Source organism: Nematolebias whitei, chromosome 1 (genome assembly GCF_014905685.2).
Source record: "Nematolebias whitei isolate Nwh7 chromosome 1, NemWhi1, whole genome shotgun sequence".
NCBI classification, from domain to species: domain Eukaryota; kingdom Metazoa; phylum Chordata; class Actinopteri; order Cyprinodontiformes; family Rivulidae; genus Nematolebias; species Nematolebias whitei.
This window is the reverse complement of record NC_056498.1, coordinates 17,203,382-17,219,391: the sequence shown is the minus strand read 5'-3', so window position 1 is coordinate 17,219,391 and position 16,010 is coordinate 17,203,382. Positions and strand designations below refer to the sequence as shown.

The 16,010-nt window shown below is 41.7% G+C and overlaps 1 protein-coding gene across 1 annotated transcript in view; it reads left to right on the top strand.

Annotated features, from left to right (window-relative positions):
• The window catches only part of LOC119419294 (adenylate cyclase type 2), a 66,860-nt gene extending 52,029 nt beyond the window's left edge, over nucleotides 1-14,831 (top strand). Inside the window, exons 13-22 of the mRNA XM_037686605.1 lie at nucleotides 4,750-4,792; nucleotides 4,961-5,038; nucleotides 5,382-5,566; nucleotides 9,863-9,947; nucleotides 10,034-10,192; nucleotides 12,633-12,779; nucleotides 12,870-12,977; nucleotides 13,145-13,259; nucleotides 14,210-14,334; nucleotides 14,660-14,831. Of these exons, the coding sequence (XP_037542533.1) occupies nucleotides 4,750-4,792; nucleotides 4,961-5,038; nucleotides 5,382-5,566; nucleotides 9,863-9,947; nucleotides 10,034-10,192; nucleotides 12,633-12,779; nucleotides 12,870-12,977; nucleotides 13,145-13,259; nucleotides 14,210-14,334; nucleotides 14,660-14,776 (1,162 nt within the window). The 3' untranslated portion in view covers nucleotides 14,777-14,831. The remainder of the gene's footprint in view (nucleotides 1-4,749; nucleotides 4,793-4,960; nucleotides 5,039-5,381; nucleotides 5,567-9,862; nucleotides 9,948-10,033; nucleotides 10,193-12,632; nucleotides 12,780-12,869; nucleotides 12,978-13,144; nucleotides 13,260-14,209; nucleotides 14,335-14,659) is intronic.
• The last annotated feature ends 1,179 nt before the right edge of the window (nucleotides 14,832-16,010 follow it).

The following is a 16,010-nucleotide window of genomic DNA, read 5'->3' as shown; positions in this document are numbered from 1 at the left end:
ACAGCGATTGTTCCAGATTCTCTGAATCTTTTGATGATGTTATGCACGGTTGATGATGATAACTTAAAAGTCTTTGCTATTTTACGCTGGGTAACACCATTCTGGTATTGCTGCACTATCTTTCTGCACAACAATGGTGGAATTGGTGATCCTCTTACCATCTTGGCTTCTGAGAGACACTGACACTCAAAGAAGCTCTTTTTATACCCAATCATGTTGTCAATTGACCTAATTAGTGTTAATTGGTCTTCCAGCTGTTCGTTATATGCTCAATTTCCTTTTTCCAGCCACTTATTGCTACTTGTCCCAACTTTTTTGGGATTTGTTGACACTGAAATTTTGAATCAACATATTTTTCCTTTAAAATGTTACATTTACTCAGATTAAACTTATGATCTGTCATCTATGTTATATTACGAATAAAATATTGACATTTGCCATCTCCACATCATTGCATTCAGTTTTTATTCACAATTTGTTTAGTGTCCCAACTTTTTGGAATCCGGTTTGTGTATATATATATATATTTATTTATTTATTTATCGTAACAAATTTATGGACCAAATATGGCCTAGAATTAGAGCAATACTAATCCTGTAATAAATTGTGCATGTTTTTGTTTATTTAAGAAACTGCGCTCTAAGATGCCTCTGAATGCCCAGTGGATCTCACATCTGTCTCGGGGCGTCTCGACCAAGGCGGTGCTGCGGCTGTTTGTGGTCATTCTCTGTGTCCTCATTGTCTTACTCATGGCCATCCTCAATTTTGTGAGTATCTCACTTTTTTGTTAAAAAATATTTCAATCAGAAATAAATAAATAAATGGAAAATGAAGTACGCCCTCTAGGCTCTATCTACACTATTTTGAATATATTTTAAATGACTTCTAATATTTTAAAATTTGAGGAAACATGTCTGTTTGATGGGGGGATGCTGCATCTGTCTCTTTATCCTGATCCTGTCAGGATAAAACTTTGTTGGTTGAAATGGTTAATAACTGAAATAATAAACGGTATCAAAGGACAAAAAAACAAATATAATAAAGTAAGGCACCACTGGTTAGGGAAAATGTTTAGGCAGGTTAAAAATATTATTTCAATGATATTTGATATCTCATTAATGTAGACGTTCTCATCACCTAGTGGAGTGGGGCAATTTTTTCCATTTTATTAAAATAATGTGACCAAAATATATATTTTGTAAACAAAAAAATAAAATATAAATTTAAAATAACAGCTGAAGCATTGTAGACGGTGAGTCAGTGCTAAACTTTTAGTATATGGCCTTAACCAACATTAAACATTGGTCCTCGGTGTGCTTTAATGAATAGAAACACCTTCAGATGAACAACAACATGAAAGATTACACCGCCTCATTATTTATTAAACAAAAACTCAGACAAAATGCAAAAACATCCATTATCTTCCGCTTGTTCTAAAGTCAGGTCATGGGTGCAGCAGCTTGAGCAGGGAGGTCCAGACTAGGGATGTGCAATATTGCATAAAATTCATATCACAATATGTATTGTGAAGGGTGGCGATAACGATATATATCACAATATGTTTTTGGTATAAAACTTGCAATAGGAATGAATAAAAGCATAGGGTATCATTTTGCCATCATTTATTTTGAAAACTGCTATGCCACAAAATAATCTCAATTAAGAAAATTCCACTACTAGGTCCAGAGAGTTTTTAAATACAAAACAAATCAAGTATTAGGATTCTTTCTTGTAGTGCAAAACAGTGCAAAAGATATCACATGTAGTTTTTGCCATATGTTTTAAACAAAAGAATATGTTGTTAACTCATAACAGTTTCCAGTCGTCTCACTTAAGAAATGAACAGCAACAGAGCAGCAAGTGCAAACTGAAACACTTCACCCTTCAACCCTCTAGTGGGCGTCTCTTTCCGCTTTAAGGAGAGCTGACATTAAATGGCAACCAGTTTCCTCTGTGGCTTTGACCAGAGGGTCTCGCAGTAAAATCACACAACACTGTTCTTTTCATAGATCAGAGAGCAGGTTTCTCTAAAGCTGACCAACACTTACTTTAACTTTTGACAGAAAAAAAACAAAAACCTTTTGACGGAACACAGCGTTTTGCACATGCGTCCGAATACGGCAACACTACAGCAAGCCGGCCGTAGTTAGCTTGTAGCTTCGCTACTTAGCTCTCGAAGAAAAGACTTTAACACCACTTACACACAGTTTTCAACTAAAAAAGTAACTATTAAATCAGACAACTCTGATTTTACATCAGACACAGCATTACTGCGGTTAGCCAGTAGAAGACAGACCTCTATCATAGGCTAAATGTCTATCATTTCTACTATGTACCATATATATCGCACATTCCTAGTCCAGACATCTCATTCCCAGGCCAACCAAGAGAGATAGTCTCTTCGGAGTGTCCTGGGTCTTCCCTGGGGTCTCTTCCCAGTCAGACATACCCAAAGCACCTCCCTAGTGAGGTGGCCAGGGAGCATCCTTACCAGATGCCTGAACCACCTCAACTGGCTCCTCTTGTGGTGGAGGAGCAGTGGTTCTACTATGAGTCTTTTCTGGATTACTGAACTTCTCACCCTCTCTTAAGTTCTCCTTATCTCTAAGGAAGACTCCAGCTATCCTGCGGAGGAAACAATTCAACCGCCTGTATCTGCGATCTCAACCTTTCGGTCACTACCCAAAGCTCGTGTCCATAGGTGAGGGTAGGAACGTAGACCAACCGGTAAACAGAGAGCTTTGCCTTACAGCTCAGCTCCCTCTTACAACAGATTGGCACAGAGTCCTTAACACTGCAGACGCTGCACCAATCTGTCTGTCAATCTCACGCTCCATTCTTCCCTCACTTGTGAACAAAACCCTGAGATACTTGAACTCCTCCACTTGAGGCAGAACCTCACCCTCGACCCGAAGAGAGCTATTCACCCTTTTCCGATTGAGGACCATGGCCTCAGATTTGGAGGTGCTGAGTCTCATCCCAGCCGCTTCACACTTGGCTAAAAACCGCTCCAGTGAGAGCTGAAGATTACAGCACAATGACGCCAACAAAACCACATCATCTGCAAAGAACAGAGATGGAATCTTGAGGTGACAGAACCAGACTCCCTCAGCCCCCTGGCTATACCAAGAAATTCTGTCCATAAAAGTTATGAACAGAATCGGTGAAAATGCGCAGCCCTGACGGTGACCAACTCCCACCCTGAAGGGGTCTGACTTTCTGCTGGCAATGTGAACCAAACTTTCACACCGCTTGTATAGAGACTGACCAGATCATAGCAATGGGCTCCCAATCCAATACTTGTGGAGCACCCCCACAGTGTACCTCAAGGAGCACAGTTGAAAGCCTTCTCCAAGTCCACAAAACACATGTAGGCTGTATGAGCAAAATACCATCCCCCCTCGAGGACCCTAGTGAGGGTAAAGAGCTGGTCCAGTGGTCCACGGCCAGGACAAAACCAGCATTGTTCCTTATGGGTCTGAGGTTTGACCAACGATCAGACTCACTTCTCCAGTACCCCTGAATAGACCTTACCAGGGAGGCTAAGTGGAGTAATGTCCCTATTATTGGTGCACACCCTCCAGTCTCCCTTTTTGAAGAGAGGAACCATCAGCCCAGTCTCATCTACTGGGGAAAACCAACACACAGACACCAAATCGGGGTGCTAAGAGTAGACCTACACCAGCTCTGTGCCTCTCACCATGGGCAACTCCAGAGTGGAATGAAGTCCAGCCCCTCTCAAGGAGATTGGTTCCAGAGCCCATGCTGTGCATCAAGGTGAGCCCAACTACAGTATATCTAGTCAATATCTCTTAACCTCACGCACAAGCTCAGGCTCCTTCCCCGCCAGAGCAGTCACATTCCATGTCCCAAGAGCCAGCTTTGGTAAGCCAGGGTCAGAATGCCAAGGCTCTGCCTTCCGCCACTGCCCGTGGCATCATGCAAATGACTCATATGGCCTCTCCTGCAGGTGATGGGCCCACAGGAGGTGGACAAAAAGGGGATGCAAAAACAATGCATGAAAATCAAAGTCCAGATGAATTAAGTGGGTAAATAAGCTCTAGTTGCTGCTAATCAAATGCAATGATTATCTGATAAATGTGGGGTGTAAATGCTTCCATAAAACAAAAGTTTGGACAGTTTGACGTTAAACAGGATTCAAGATTAAGTTAACTCAACACAGATCAGCTGTGCTACTCATCAATGTTGGAATCCTTCATAGTTCATTAATAATAATAAAGAGTATCATTTTACAAAGATATAAATAAAAAGCATTCATGACATTTTCCCAAATAGTTGATGGTATGGTGGAAATGTGTTAATGTGTTATATTGGGCAGCATGATGACTCAGTGGTTGGCACTTTTGCCAAACAGAAGGTCCTGTGTTCAATCCCAGTTTGGACCTGAGGTCTTTCTGTGTGGAGTTTGCACGTTCTCCTTGTGTTTGTGTTGGTTTTTTCCCCTGGTACTCCAGTTTCCTCCTAAAAAACATGCATGTTAAGCTGCCTTTAGGCCTAGGCCTCCTTACAACAGAGATCTGTGATCTCGTTAGGATTTGCCTGCAGAGGTCAGAGAAGGCTAACCTGTGATTGGAAGGTCGCTGATTTGACTCCCTGGATCAATAACCCGACCCTGGGCCCTTAAGCAGGGCCCTTAACGCCCTCATCTGCTTCCCCAGGGGACCTAGATGGCAGCTCTCTCCTCCACACAGAGGGCTGCGGTAACTCGGTGGTCTGTGGTTGTGTCAGGAAGGGCATCCAGTGCAAAAACGAATGCCAAGTCTTCATGCGAGTTAGTTCGCTGTGGCGACTCCTGAAGAAGGGAGCAGCCAAAACAAGACTAAATAAATAAATGTTAATAAAAATAAAATTAGAGATCAGATTGTTTTTCTATCATGTTTTGATTGGTAAATCCCTCAGCAACCGTCTTTCACTCTTTGTTTGTTTTTTTGTTATTCAGTTCTTCCTCCCAGGAACTAACTTCACCTCAGTGGCTAACATCACAGAGTTAGAAGGATTCAGGCTGTATACTGTACCTGTAAGTACCTCGACATGAATAACTCAGTGTTTCTGATTTAATGTTTTATTTATACAAGAAATTGTATTTTCTCTCATTTTTTTAATGCTAACCTTAGCACTACTTGTTTATATTTGTCCTTTTTCATTCAGTCTCTTAGCTTTAAAATAAACACATGAGTTTGTTTACATCTGAAACAATAGTTAAAAAAATCTTACACATTTTACAAATAATTAGGTATAAATAAAGTCCTCACATCTAACAGATGATTGTGTCCAAAGTTTGACATCGTCAGCCTCAACCTGTTTTCCACACATTCGTCTCCCCACCCTCCTCTTCCTCCTCTCTGTGTGAAAACATGTAGTACTACCTGTACTGCTGCCTGCTGGCCATGCTGGGAGTCATCGTGTTTGTCAAGATCTGCTTCTCTGTGAAGTTCCTGCTGCTCACCCTGGCTGTAGTGGTTTACCTGGCCCTCTTCCTCTATGTTTATGTCCAGAGGTCCTACTCTCTCATCGACCTGCTGAAAATGAATCACAGTGGCAAAATGTGAGTGATGCATTTTAAACATCCAGAGTGTTTCATCAGAAGCCTGAATTTCGATTTTGAATCTTAGTAAACAGCAGCAGGTTGTAAATAACCAAGTTATCAGTGAAATACATCATGTCATTGGACATTGTTGCCCTTTTAGACTGAATATTTAAAGTTACAAGTTAAACACACAAAGCCTAAAACATTAACCACAACTTGTACAACATACTCAGGGAAATCTAACAAAGTCAAGTCAGGTCCTCTGGACGGATTCTTCTTCTTGAAACATTTCGCCTTTTATCCCAAAGACTTCTTCAGTTTGAGGAGCTGCAATAAACTCAGTCTTATAAGCAGAACCTTCTCATAGTGGATGAGCCAGTTTGTTGTTGACATTCAGAACTAGATGTTCACATGATAAAAGAGGACCATCAGCCTAACAATTGATGTCCTGATGGCAGCTTGCTATTCACAGAGGGCTGAGTGATACTAGCAATCACAGCATTGTAAGAGGGGGACAGTTGAACCCGGAGGCCTCCACCCCTGTTTAACGATGGACGGTTTCTTTTCACAAAGATGGCCTCCTTTACTCCTCTCTCAAACCATCGTTCCTCTCTGTCCAGGATGTGAACATCTTCATCCCTGAAAGAGTGACCGCTGGCCTGGAGATGAGTGTAGACCGCAGAGTCCTGGCCTGATGATGTTGATTTTCTGTGCTGGGCCATCCTTTTGGCCAGTGGCTGTTTAGTTTCCCCGATGTAAGACTGATCACAGCCCCCCTGACACTGAACAGCATACACAATATTACTCTGTGCTGGGGGACTGGATCTTTGGGATGAACCAGTATTTGCCATCATGTATTTTGGGGTTTGAAAGCCACTGGGACGTTGTGTTTAGAAAATAAATGTTGGATAATTTTAATTATACTATCATCAGCTCATTAAATAAATAAGCCACACAGGAAAGGAAAAGATCTTTATCACCCAGGTTTTTAATCTTGCAAGATGGAACAGCATTGAAAACCGGCATACAGGATGCTGCATCATGTCCGGATCACAAAGTCTACTCACAGGCAGTATAAAGAAGTGTCTTTTCATAATGGTACCATAGTTACCAAGTCCGCTTATTATAAGCAACTTTGGGCTTGTTTTTTTTCTAAAGTCGCTTGTAAATCTTGTGAGTCACGGGTTAAAGTTTTTTGGGGCTTTTTTTTTTTTACGCGGAGTTGCTTATTTGGGCTTGACTTTCTTTCCGGGTGAAACTAGTTGATTATCTCCCAGCTCCGCACAATAAAGCAAAAGACGAGTGGTAGTAGGTAGTTTGTCCCTTCCACGCTCCTGCTTCCTGTTTATCGCTCTCGCCCAGTGGTTAATTTGAGACGGATCCTGCCGGAACAAGATACAGGAACTCTCTCATTTTGACCTGTTCTGTTCCGGCAACTCTTTGTTCAGATCCGGCAACTCCGCCCCTAAAAGTTGGACAACAGAGAATTGAAGTCATTGCGCATTTTTATTTTGATTATTTATTAAAAAATACAACGAGAGGAGACGTTGCCCTTAGTCCGGTGGACCCAGTCTGTGGATGTTCCAGTCACAGCACGGGCAGTGAACCAGCTACATGCTCCTTCGAGGAGCAGGAGAGGAGCCTCTAGGCGGGGGGATGAGGACGGAGGGACAGATGGTCTTACGCACTGAGATCCTGCGCAGAGTCCTTCTCTCCTCTCCAAATATTGTCCCTCCTCAGCGGGGCTGCGCACTGAAAAACACCCCCTCTCCTCCTCTCAGACCCCCGAAGCAGAAACGATTATTTATTTAACAGAATAAATAAATTCCCTGTGGACAGTGCACGTTACGCATAGAAACGTCTCCAGACAACTCTACAGAGCGCACACATCAGATGTCTGAACTCCTGCTACATTTCAGACATAATAAATAAAAAATGCTTACTGTAAAAAATAAATTGAAAATACAAAGAGAGAAATGTTTGATGCGTTATTCACATTATACGTGACATTTCAAAACATCGGCGCTAATTTGTCAAAATAACAACAGCGATCAAAGTGTCAAAAAGACTGTCCAATTTACTTTAATAAAAAATGGATGGATGGATGGATGGATGGATGGATGGATGGATGGATGGATGGACGGACGGACGGACGGACGGATGGACGGACGGACGGTCGGTCGGTCGGTCGGTCGGTCGGTCCTTAGTTGGACAACAGAGAATTGAAGCCTTCAGGTGCTTCAAACTGTGCCACGAGACTGGAGCAGGAACGGAGAAGAGTTCAGCTCAGACCCCCCATGCGCACACACACACACACACACACACACACACACACACACCCCCCCGGCCTGCCCGCTGTTCCGGCATCAATCAGTTTATAATTTAAGCCCTGCTCCCACCCAAGTTGGTGAGGCGACAGACACACACGGCGCGCACCCCAAACACTCTTAATATGGTCAACGACCACTAGGGGGCTCCACTCACCCAAATGTCAGGATGTTTTGTTTTTAAAAATATGTAGAAAAAATTAAATATGCAAAATGTATTTTTTTTATCGGAGCTTAAAAGTATGTTATTCAAAGTGCTTAGCATAATTTTGCTGATGTTTATGTGTAATGTCATAATAAATGTATGTTTTTACTGTTTAAAAACAACCTGTTTTACACAATGTGGTGGGTTGCCAGTTGGGCTTGTTTTGGGCTTGTTTTCATAGAGCTTGTTGCTTGTTTCTATCGCGAGATCTGGCAACACTGAATGGTACAAAGGCGAGGTCAAGACAACTCTGCTTTCCAGCTTAGGGCCTTGAGTTTATCAGGTGAAAGGCTCCATGCTTCTGCAGGCTCCACTTTGCAAAGACAATACCACTCTTAACTAGGGCATTAACAGAGTACTCGAGTAATCTACACATCGATTGCTAGGACATCTATCGAGGTTAAAAATGTAAAGTCGGGTATCCGTAGTGACGTCATATTATGTGACCACGTATGACCGTAGGGGGCGGTGTTGCACTGTTGCAGGTCACAGAGTATGGTGTAACACCGGGTCCAATCCACCAGAACCAGTTTCGGTTTAAGTTTCGTTTTTGACGTGCTGCACGTTTCTTCACGTTTGCAGTTTAATAATAATAACTAATGGTTTATTTTTTCTGTGACTTATTTGCAGTATGATAAATGGTAGGAGCATAATATACGCTCCCAATGTTTTGTTGGTCTTTTTTTTTTTTTAAATAATTACCTTTTTTTGCAGTTTTATTTATTTATTTATTTTTTTATCTTGAGATCTATGATGTCATTAAATACTCGAGTTCTACTCGGGTTTTATTGTGTTAATGTCGAGTTTAAAAATTATATACTCGTTCAACCCCTACTCTTAACACATGGTTAAATAACATTTGACATTAGTAAGAGAAAACATCTATGACCTTATATCCCCCAACAATAAACATCTCAGCTTCTCTGAAACTCCTGCAACATAAGGAATGACGTCTGGGTCTGGGTTCCTCCTTTTCACCGGATGGCTGGCTGGAGTCCTGTTTGGGTTTCTTCTCTGCTAACAGAACTCCAGCCAGCCATCAGGACACTAACAATTAATTGTTAGGCTGACGGTCCTTCTTTATCATGTGAACAGATAGTTTTGGATGTCCCCATCAAACTGGTTGATCCACTATGAGAAGGTGCTATTTATAAGACTGAGTTTGTTGCAGCTCATCAGTCTGAAGAAGTCTTTTGGATAAAAGACAAAACATTTCAGCAAAGAAGAATCCGTCCAGAGGACCTGACTTAATTGTTAGATTCTTCTGTCTGGATTATTGAGCATCAGGTCATACAGTAAAGCTTGCAGCAGTAACAGTGGAAGAAAAAAAACATTTTGTAAATGTTAAGTTTTCAATCTGAATTTGTGAAAGTTCTGTGGAGGCCAGTTTGGTTCAGATCCCACAGAGAAACAGTGAAGCTTATGCTGATGTTAAGAAGAAAACATGAGCATGTGCAGACAATAAATGAACTTTGTGAGCCGTCTCAGTCTCGCTCATTTTCCACCGCTCTCTGCAGACATCACACAGTCCGTCTTTCACAGGGAGGGTGTTCCATTCCCTGCCTTTTGTCCACCACTCAGAGTCCAGATTGTGAATCCTTCTTCTTAAGTTTCAGCTCACCATTTATTCAGCAGTTTCCTTTAGACAGAAGCCAGCCTGGAGGGGGTCAGACACAAGATGCTCTTGTTTGAGTTAATACGTAATGGAAGTCGTTATCGGTTCAGCTGTCAGCTCGACACCAGAGTCACGTTTTATATGAGAGTGTGTTTGTGTCTCTGCAGGATCGGTGTCCTGAAGGACCCTCTGATCATGTCGGGGGTTTGGCTGGTCATCTTTTACTTTGTGTGCCTCATACTGATCAGACAGGTGTATGATCTAAAATCATCACAGAAGTTTTATTTTGTGAGAGTTACAGACTTGTGGTTACAAATATTAACTGAATTTTCTTTCAGGACGAGCTGACTTGTCGTGTGGATTTCCTGCTGGACAGATGTTTCAAAACAGAACAAGAGGAGATGGAAACCATCGAGAACATCAACAAGCTGCTGCTGGACAATGTCATGCCGCCTCATGTCGGCTCTTTCTTCATGGGCAAAGCTGTTAGCAATCAAGTAAATACATGGAAGCAGCTTCGATCTAAAGAAGTAGTCGTACACTTCCAGTTTCTTTAAAAGAGGACATTTTGTACTTAAACATTTGTATTTGTGGAGTTCACTCAACTGGCTTCACATGTTCAGATGTTCAAAAGCAACTTCTTGCTAAACTAAGACAAAGATTATTATTTAGGGGAGAAGAAGACAGATAATTAAAGGACTGTTATCTTTCTTTATGACGTAATATTCTGTGTAACAATTCTCCTTCCTGTTTCTTCTTCAGGGGTTTCTACAGCGAGTCCTCCTCCATCTCTGTCCTCTGCATCCATGTCCTCTCTAACTGCATCCATATATCTCCTCTTTGTCTTTTTACTGGCAGCTGCATTTCTAACATCCTTCTACCAATATACCCACTGTCCCTCCTCTGGACATGTCCAAACCATCTCAGTCTGGTCTCTAACTTTATCTCCCAGTTGTTCAACCAGTGCTGTACTTCTGATGATCTCATTCCTAATCTGATCCATCCTTGTCACTCCTAAGGAGAACCTCAACATCTTCATGTCTGCCACTTCCAGTTATCTTGCCTGTTGTAGGCCGCTGTCTGAGCAACATCAGTGCAGAGAAATACAGTTTTATTCTAACTATACTGATGAGTTAACGGCTAGTCTGAATACAGCGGAGGCCAAAGTGGATTGATGATGTCTTAGAACGACTCTAGTTCCAGAACTAATATAGCAATTCATGAAAATGTTTTTTTAAAAACCTTTCCACCTGTGTCAGCTTTGTGTTACAAAGTTATCTCGGTATAATTCTGTGGTTATTTACAAGAACAAGCACGTCTGGTGCAGCTGTAGGCACTTGTAGCAGGAATAAAACTGACAGCATTATAAAAGTTTAAGCCTTGTTTACCATATTTTCCGCCGTACACATTGCACCACCGTATAAGTCGCAACAGTCCAAATATGTCTAATAAAGTGGGGGAAAAAACATAAATGTTTTGCATCTATTATGCGTCACCACTGATGCGACGTGTTTGTTACGTGTCACCGCTGACAACCCGGAAATGTGGGCCGGTGTGCCAGAATTTGATTGGCTGCCAAATGGCAGCCGCGGGAGCGTGCGCGGGAGGATTTTAACAAGAATTTAACAAGATTAACTCTTAAAAACAATTATATGTTTGCTCAAAATTATAGCAAAGGTGTGTCTCAGTTGAACTTTTCCTTAATAAATGCACTTTGGCGGTCAAATCAGCTGCATTTCAAAAACTGATTCGTGGAAGGGGCAGCACGGTGGCGCAACTGGTAGAGCTGCTGCCTCTCAGCGAGCAGGTCCTTGGTTCAAACCCCAGTCCAGGGGCCTTTCTGGGTGGAGTTTGCATGTTCTCTCCGTGCATGTGTGGGTTTTCTCCGGATACTCCGGTTTATTCCCACAGACCAAAAACATGCATGTTAGGCTGATGGTAACTCTAAATTGTCCCTAGGTGTGAGTGAGAGAGTGAATGGTTGTTTGTCTCTATGTGTCCCTGTGATGGATTTGCGACCCGTCCAGGGTGTACCCGCCCCTCGCACAGTGACTGCTGGACATGGGCACCAGCGACCCCCGTGACCCAAAATGGAATAAGCGGGTAAAGATAATGGATGGATGGAGATAATGGATGGATGGATGGATGGATGGATTCGTGGAAGCGGGAGTGTGCAGAGGGACGACTTGCTGTGCATTTCTTTGAAATTTAACAAGCCAACCATCTAAAAACAATTATTTGTTTGCTCAACATTATAGTAAAGGTGCGTCTCAGTTGATCTTTCACTTGAGAAATGCACCTTAATGGTCAAATTTATTTCATTTCTCCTGGGCGGCGTGGCGAAATGCAGCTGATGTGACGTTTGCTCCAGGAGTTCCGGAGTGAGACAAATGTATGGCAAGCCAAGTGTCTCATTAATAGCCACTTTTACCTGTTAGTGAGACACTTGGCTTGCCATATTAGTTGAGGGCCCTCTAGTGGCTGCAAATGGTAGTGTTCAATATTTTCCATGTCAGAATGAATGAAATCATCAGATCTCATCCAAAAATTGTGTTATAAATATGGAAGAAATAAAACATAAATGTGTTGCTTCGCTGTATAAGTCGCAGGCATGCTAATTTATGCAAAAAAACTGTGACTTATACTCTGGAAATGGTACATAAACTGCTATGAAGTTTTTATGAGTTTTGAGAAAATCCACTTTGGCTTTAGCTGTGTAGAGTAGCTGTTAGCTCGTGAAGTCAGTCCAAATTAAACTCCATTTCTGTAAACTGAAGTTGATCAAAGAGCTATCTACAACAGGTAGGATATTAATTGTCCATAACTGCTGAGCTCCACTTCAAAATGGCTTAATTATCCCTGTAAATGTTGGCGCTCATTTGACTTTAGTTGAGACGTGGGATCAATATTTGAACTGGACTTTTTTTTTTTTTCCAGCACCTGTACAGTCAGTCGTACGAGTGTGTGTGTGTGATGTTTGCATCCATCCCTCAGTTCAAAGACTTTTACACAGAGAGCAGCGTTAACGGAGACGGTCTGGAGTGTTTGCGCTTGCTCAACGAAATGATCGTCGACTTCGACGAGGTACAACGAAAAGTGAAGCCGTTATTAAACTCGTCCGTCTCTCAAGTCTCACTCCATCCGTCTTTTTCTCTCTGTTTTTTCTGCTCTCAGCTTCTGATGAAGCCCAAGTTCTCCTCAGTAGAGAAGATTAAGACGATCGGCAGCACGTACATGGCTGCTGTAGGACTGGCACACTTACCCCAAGGAGAAGACAATAAGGTTTGAGCTCTTAAAGCTTATTTCAAGACCTCTTTCTTTGAGCTCTTGGTTGTGTGAAGCAGGTTAGAAACAGTCCACAGCTCACATGAAGGATGTTCTAATGGAAGTTGTATTTTACCAAACTGGACGAGTTGACTGATTTGCATGAACTCTGGCTCCCTCTACAGAAAGTTGATGTGACCTACAGCCATGTGCGCTGCATGCTGGAGTTCGCCCTCGCCATGAGGGGCAAACTGGAGCAAATCAACTCCCACTCCTTTAACAGCTTCAAATTCAGGATCGGTGAGTCTGTTGGAGGTTTATCAAGATCACAGATCAAATAACTCCCGTCACCTGTTTTATCTCTCCAGGAGGTATTTATCCTTGTATTTACAACATCTTCAGGTTTTATGTTTTTAATGTTTATTGAACAAACACAAAGAACAATCAAGTGGTGACCATGAAGTGTTGAGCAGAGAGAATGAACCCGTTGGAAATTATTAAAATATGTCTAAGTGTTTTACTCAATAAGAAGACATGGGGGTCAGATTACTAAATATTTATTTACGTGTATTATCTTTTGTAAATTGATCAGTGTAAATTTTAGCTTCATCGCCAGATAAAACAGTCCTTCAAGGAATGCTAGACTTTATTTGTAAATTAAAATATTAACTTTTTAAAGTATCGATGACTGAAATTAAACGAGTAAAGATGCACAGCAGCTATTCAGCTGGCGGCCCGGGGGCCAAATCAAGCCCACGAGTGAGCTCAGTTCGACCCACCAATGGGTTCAGTTTTAAATATAACTATACTTTAAATCATAAAACAAACTGACTTAATGACAATAACTGCTGGATGTCCGTCCCCTGAGCTCTTGGCTTTCAGTAACTGTGGCCCCTTGAGCAGATTAGTTGACTAGTCCTGATGGCTTTAACTTCATGAAAGCTGACTTCACAACAAAAAGATATCAACATGATAGGTCAGCTCTTTGAATGTGGGGTTCTGTGGAAAAGTTGTGAACAACAATATCTTACTTGCTGTAGATGGCTCTTTGATCAACCTCATGTTGGAGAAACAGTTTAATGTTGCTCAGACTGATGAACTATTTCTCCAAACTGATGTTAAGGAGCTACCTACAACAGGTAAGATATTAAAACGTATAACCTTTCTACAGAACCTGGCTTCAAAAGATTCAAACTGCCTCTTTAAGTGTTTGTACGAGCACTGGTTAGCTGTTTGTCGTCTCCCTGCAGGAATTAACCACGGCCCGGTGATTGCAGGAGTGATCGGAGCCCATAAACCCCAGTATGATATCTGGGGGAACACGGTTAACGTTGCCAGCAGGATGGACAGCACGGGGCTGCTGGACAAGATACAGGTCAGAAAATACTCCTGTTTAAAAACATGCCAACATAATTCATGTTTGCCATCATCATATCTGCTGTTTGTGTTTTATCAACTTGTAATTTGGGCTATTTTAAGTTAAAAATGTATATTTTGTGTGTATGATCATTCCAGCTGTCATACTGGTTTCCATTTTGTTTCACCTCAGACAACGGCTAAAGGAAACATTAACGCAGAAAAAGATGAGGAGTGGAAAGTTTCCACTTGTGTATCGTGTAGCTCTTCTGAAACAGAAGCAGCAGACGAAACGTGGTTGGGTTCACCTTAAAGATGTTTTTATTGTTTGACTGTGCTCTCAGGTGACAGAGGAAACATCCCAGATTATCCAGAGCATCGGATACGACGTCACGCTCCGAGGAGCGATCACCGTGAAGGGCAAAGGGGAGCTCACCACCTACTTCGTTAACACGGACTAGTCGACCCCTCAGTTCTGGTCCGACCTGAGCTGCCTGATCCTCATCTGGTGCAGCAGTCCGCTGGGACTAAACCAGACGACTCCTTCTGTTGCGAGGACTTAAAGCACTGGTTCAGCCGAGCCCGGGCATCTGTACAGATGCTGCCTTAGCTCTTACAGATGTGCAGCATGGCAGACAGAGGTTGTCTTCTCGGATGAGACGCTAAAAACAATCCCAGCACCGCACATGAAAGCACAAGCAGCTGACTCATGAACTGCTCAGTCATGTTGATGACTGTGTTAGTCTCTAAAATAAGCTTTTATTTTGTTAGTTTGAATGGCATTACAGCACAATTAGTTGTTTTATTGTTTAAACTATTTCTTACAGAAGAAACGTGGCTCAAAGTCAAAAAGCAAATGTTCTGAATGAACAGCTATTACACTTTTATTTTCTCTTCTGGGTGAAGAAAAATCACAGCTTTAATTTCTAGAGATGCACCATAAAAGTATAATTTATAACAGGGGAAATGTGTCAAAGATGAATTTTATTTGTGTTCAGGTAGGAACAAAGTAAAACTTTTGTAATTAAAGCTACAGTGATTATGTAGAGAAAAAGACACTTAACCTATAACACTTTTGTTTACATGTTTGACATTTGTTTCATCTCCAAATATGTGGTAAAATAAACCAATGGGGTGAAACAAAACAAAAAATTAGGATTTTTTTTCTTTTAGTAAATTCAAAATATTTCTGGTGAAACAACATTCTTGGCTAAATTGCCTTTTTAGGACAAAGTTTAGATATTACTGATAAAAATAAATCACTGAGACCATGTTGCTGGGAAATGTGGTTTTAAATGTGACATTTATTCAACTGGAAGTGTGTAAAGTGTGAATGGGCCATGAAAACCAACATACTGAAGATGACAATGCACTTTTGAAATCTGTTTTTGATGGAAGATCCAGGTTCTCCTTCTTTATGCTGTATTTTTATGAAGGATCAGAACTGTGAACTGAAGAAAAGCTTCATGTGGAAATGTTTTCTATTGTATTTATAAATACAAATAAAACCTGATGCTCCCACGTTGTGTTTGTGCCTCTTAAATGCGTGGCGCTAACAATGGAATTTCCCCGTATCGATAACGCCCACAGGTGTTCTGATTGGTTTAGACTCCACCTTGATTTTGTTCTCGCACGCTATTGGCTGAGCGTCCTGTCACTCATCCCGCTTCCTGCTTCACGGTGCGGTTTGTTTTT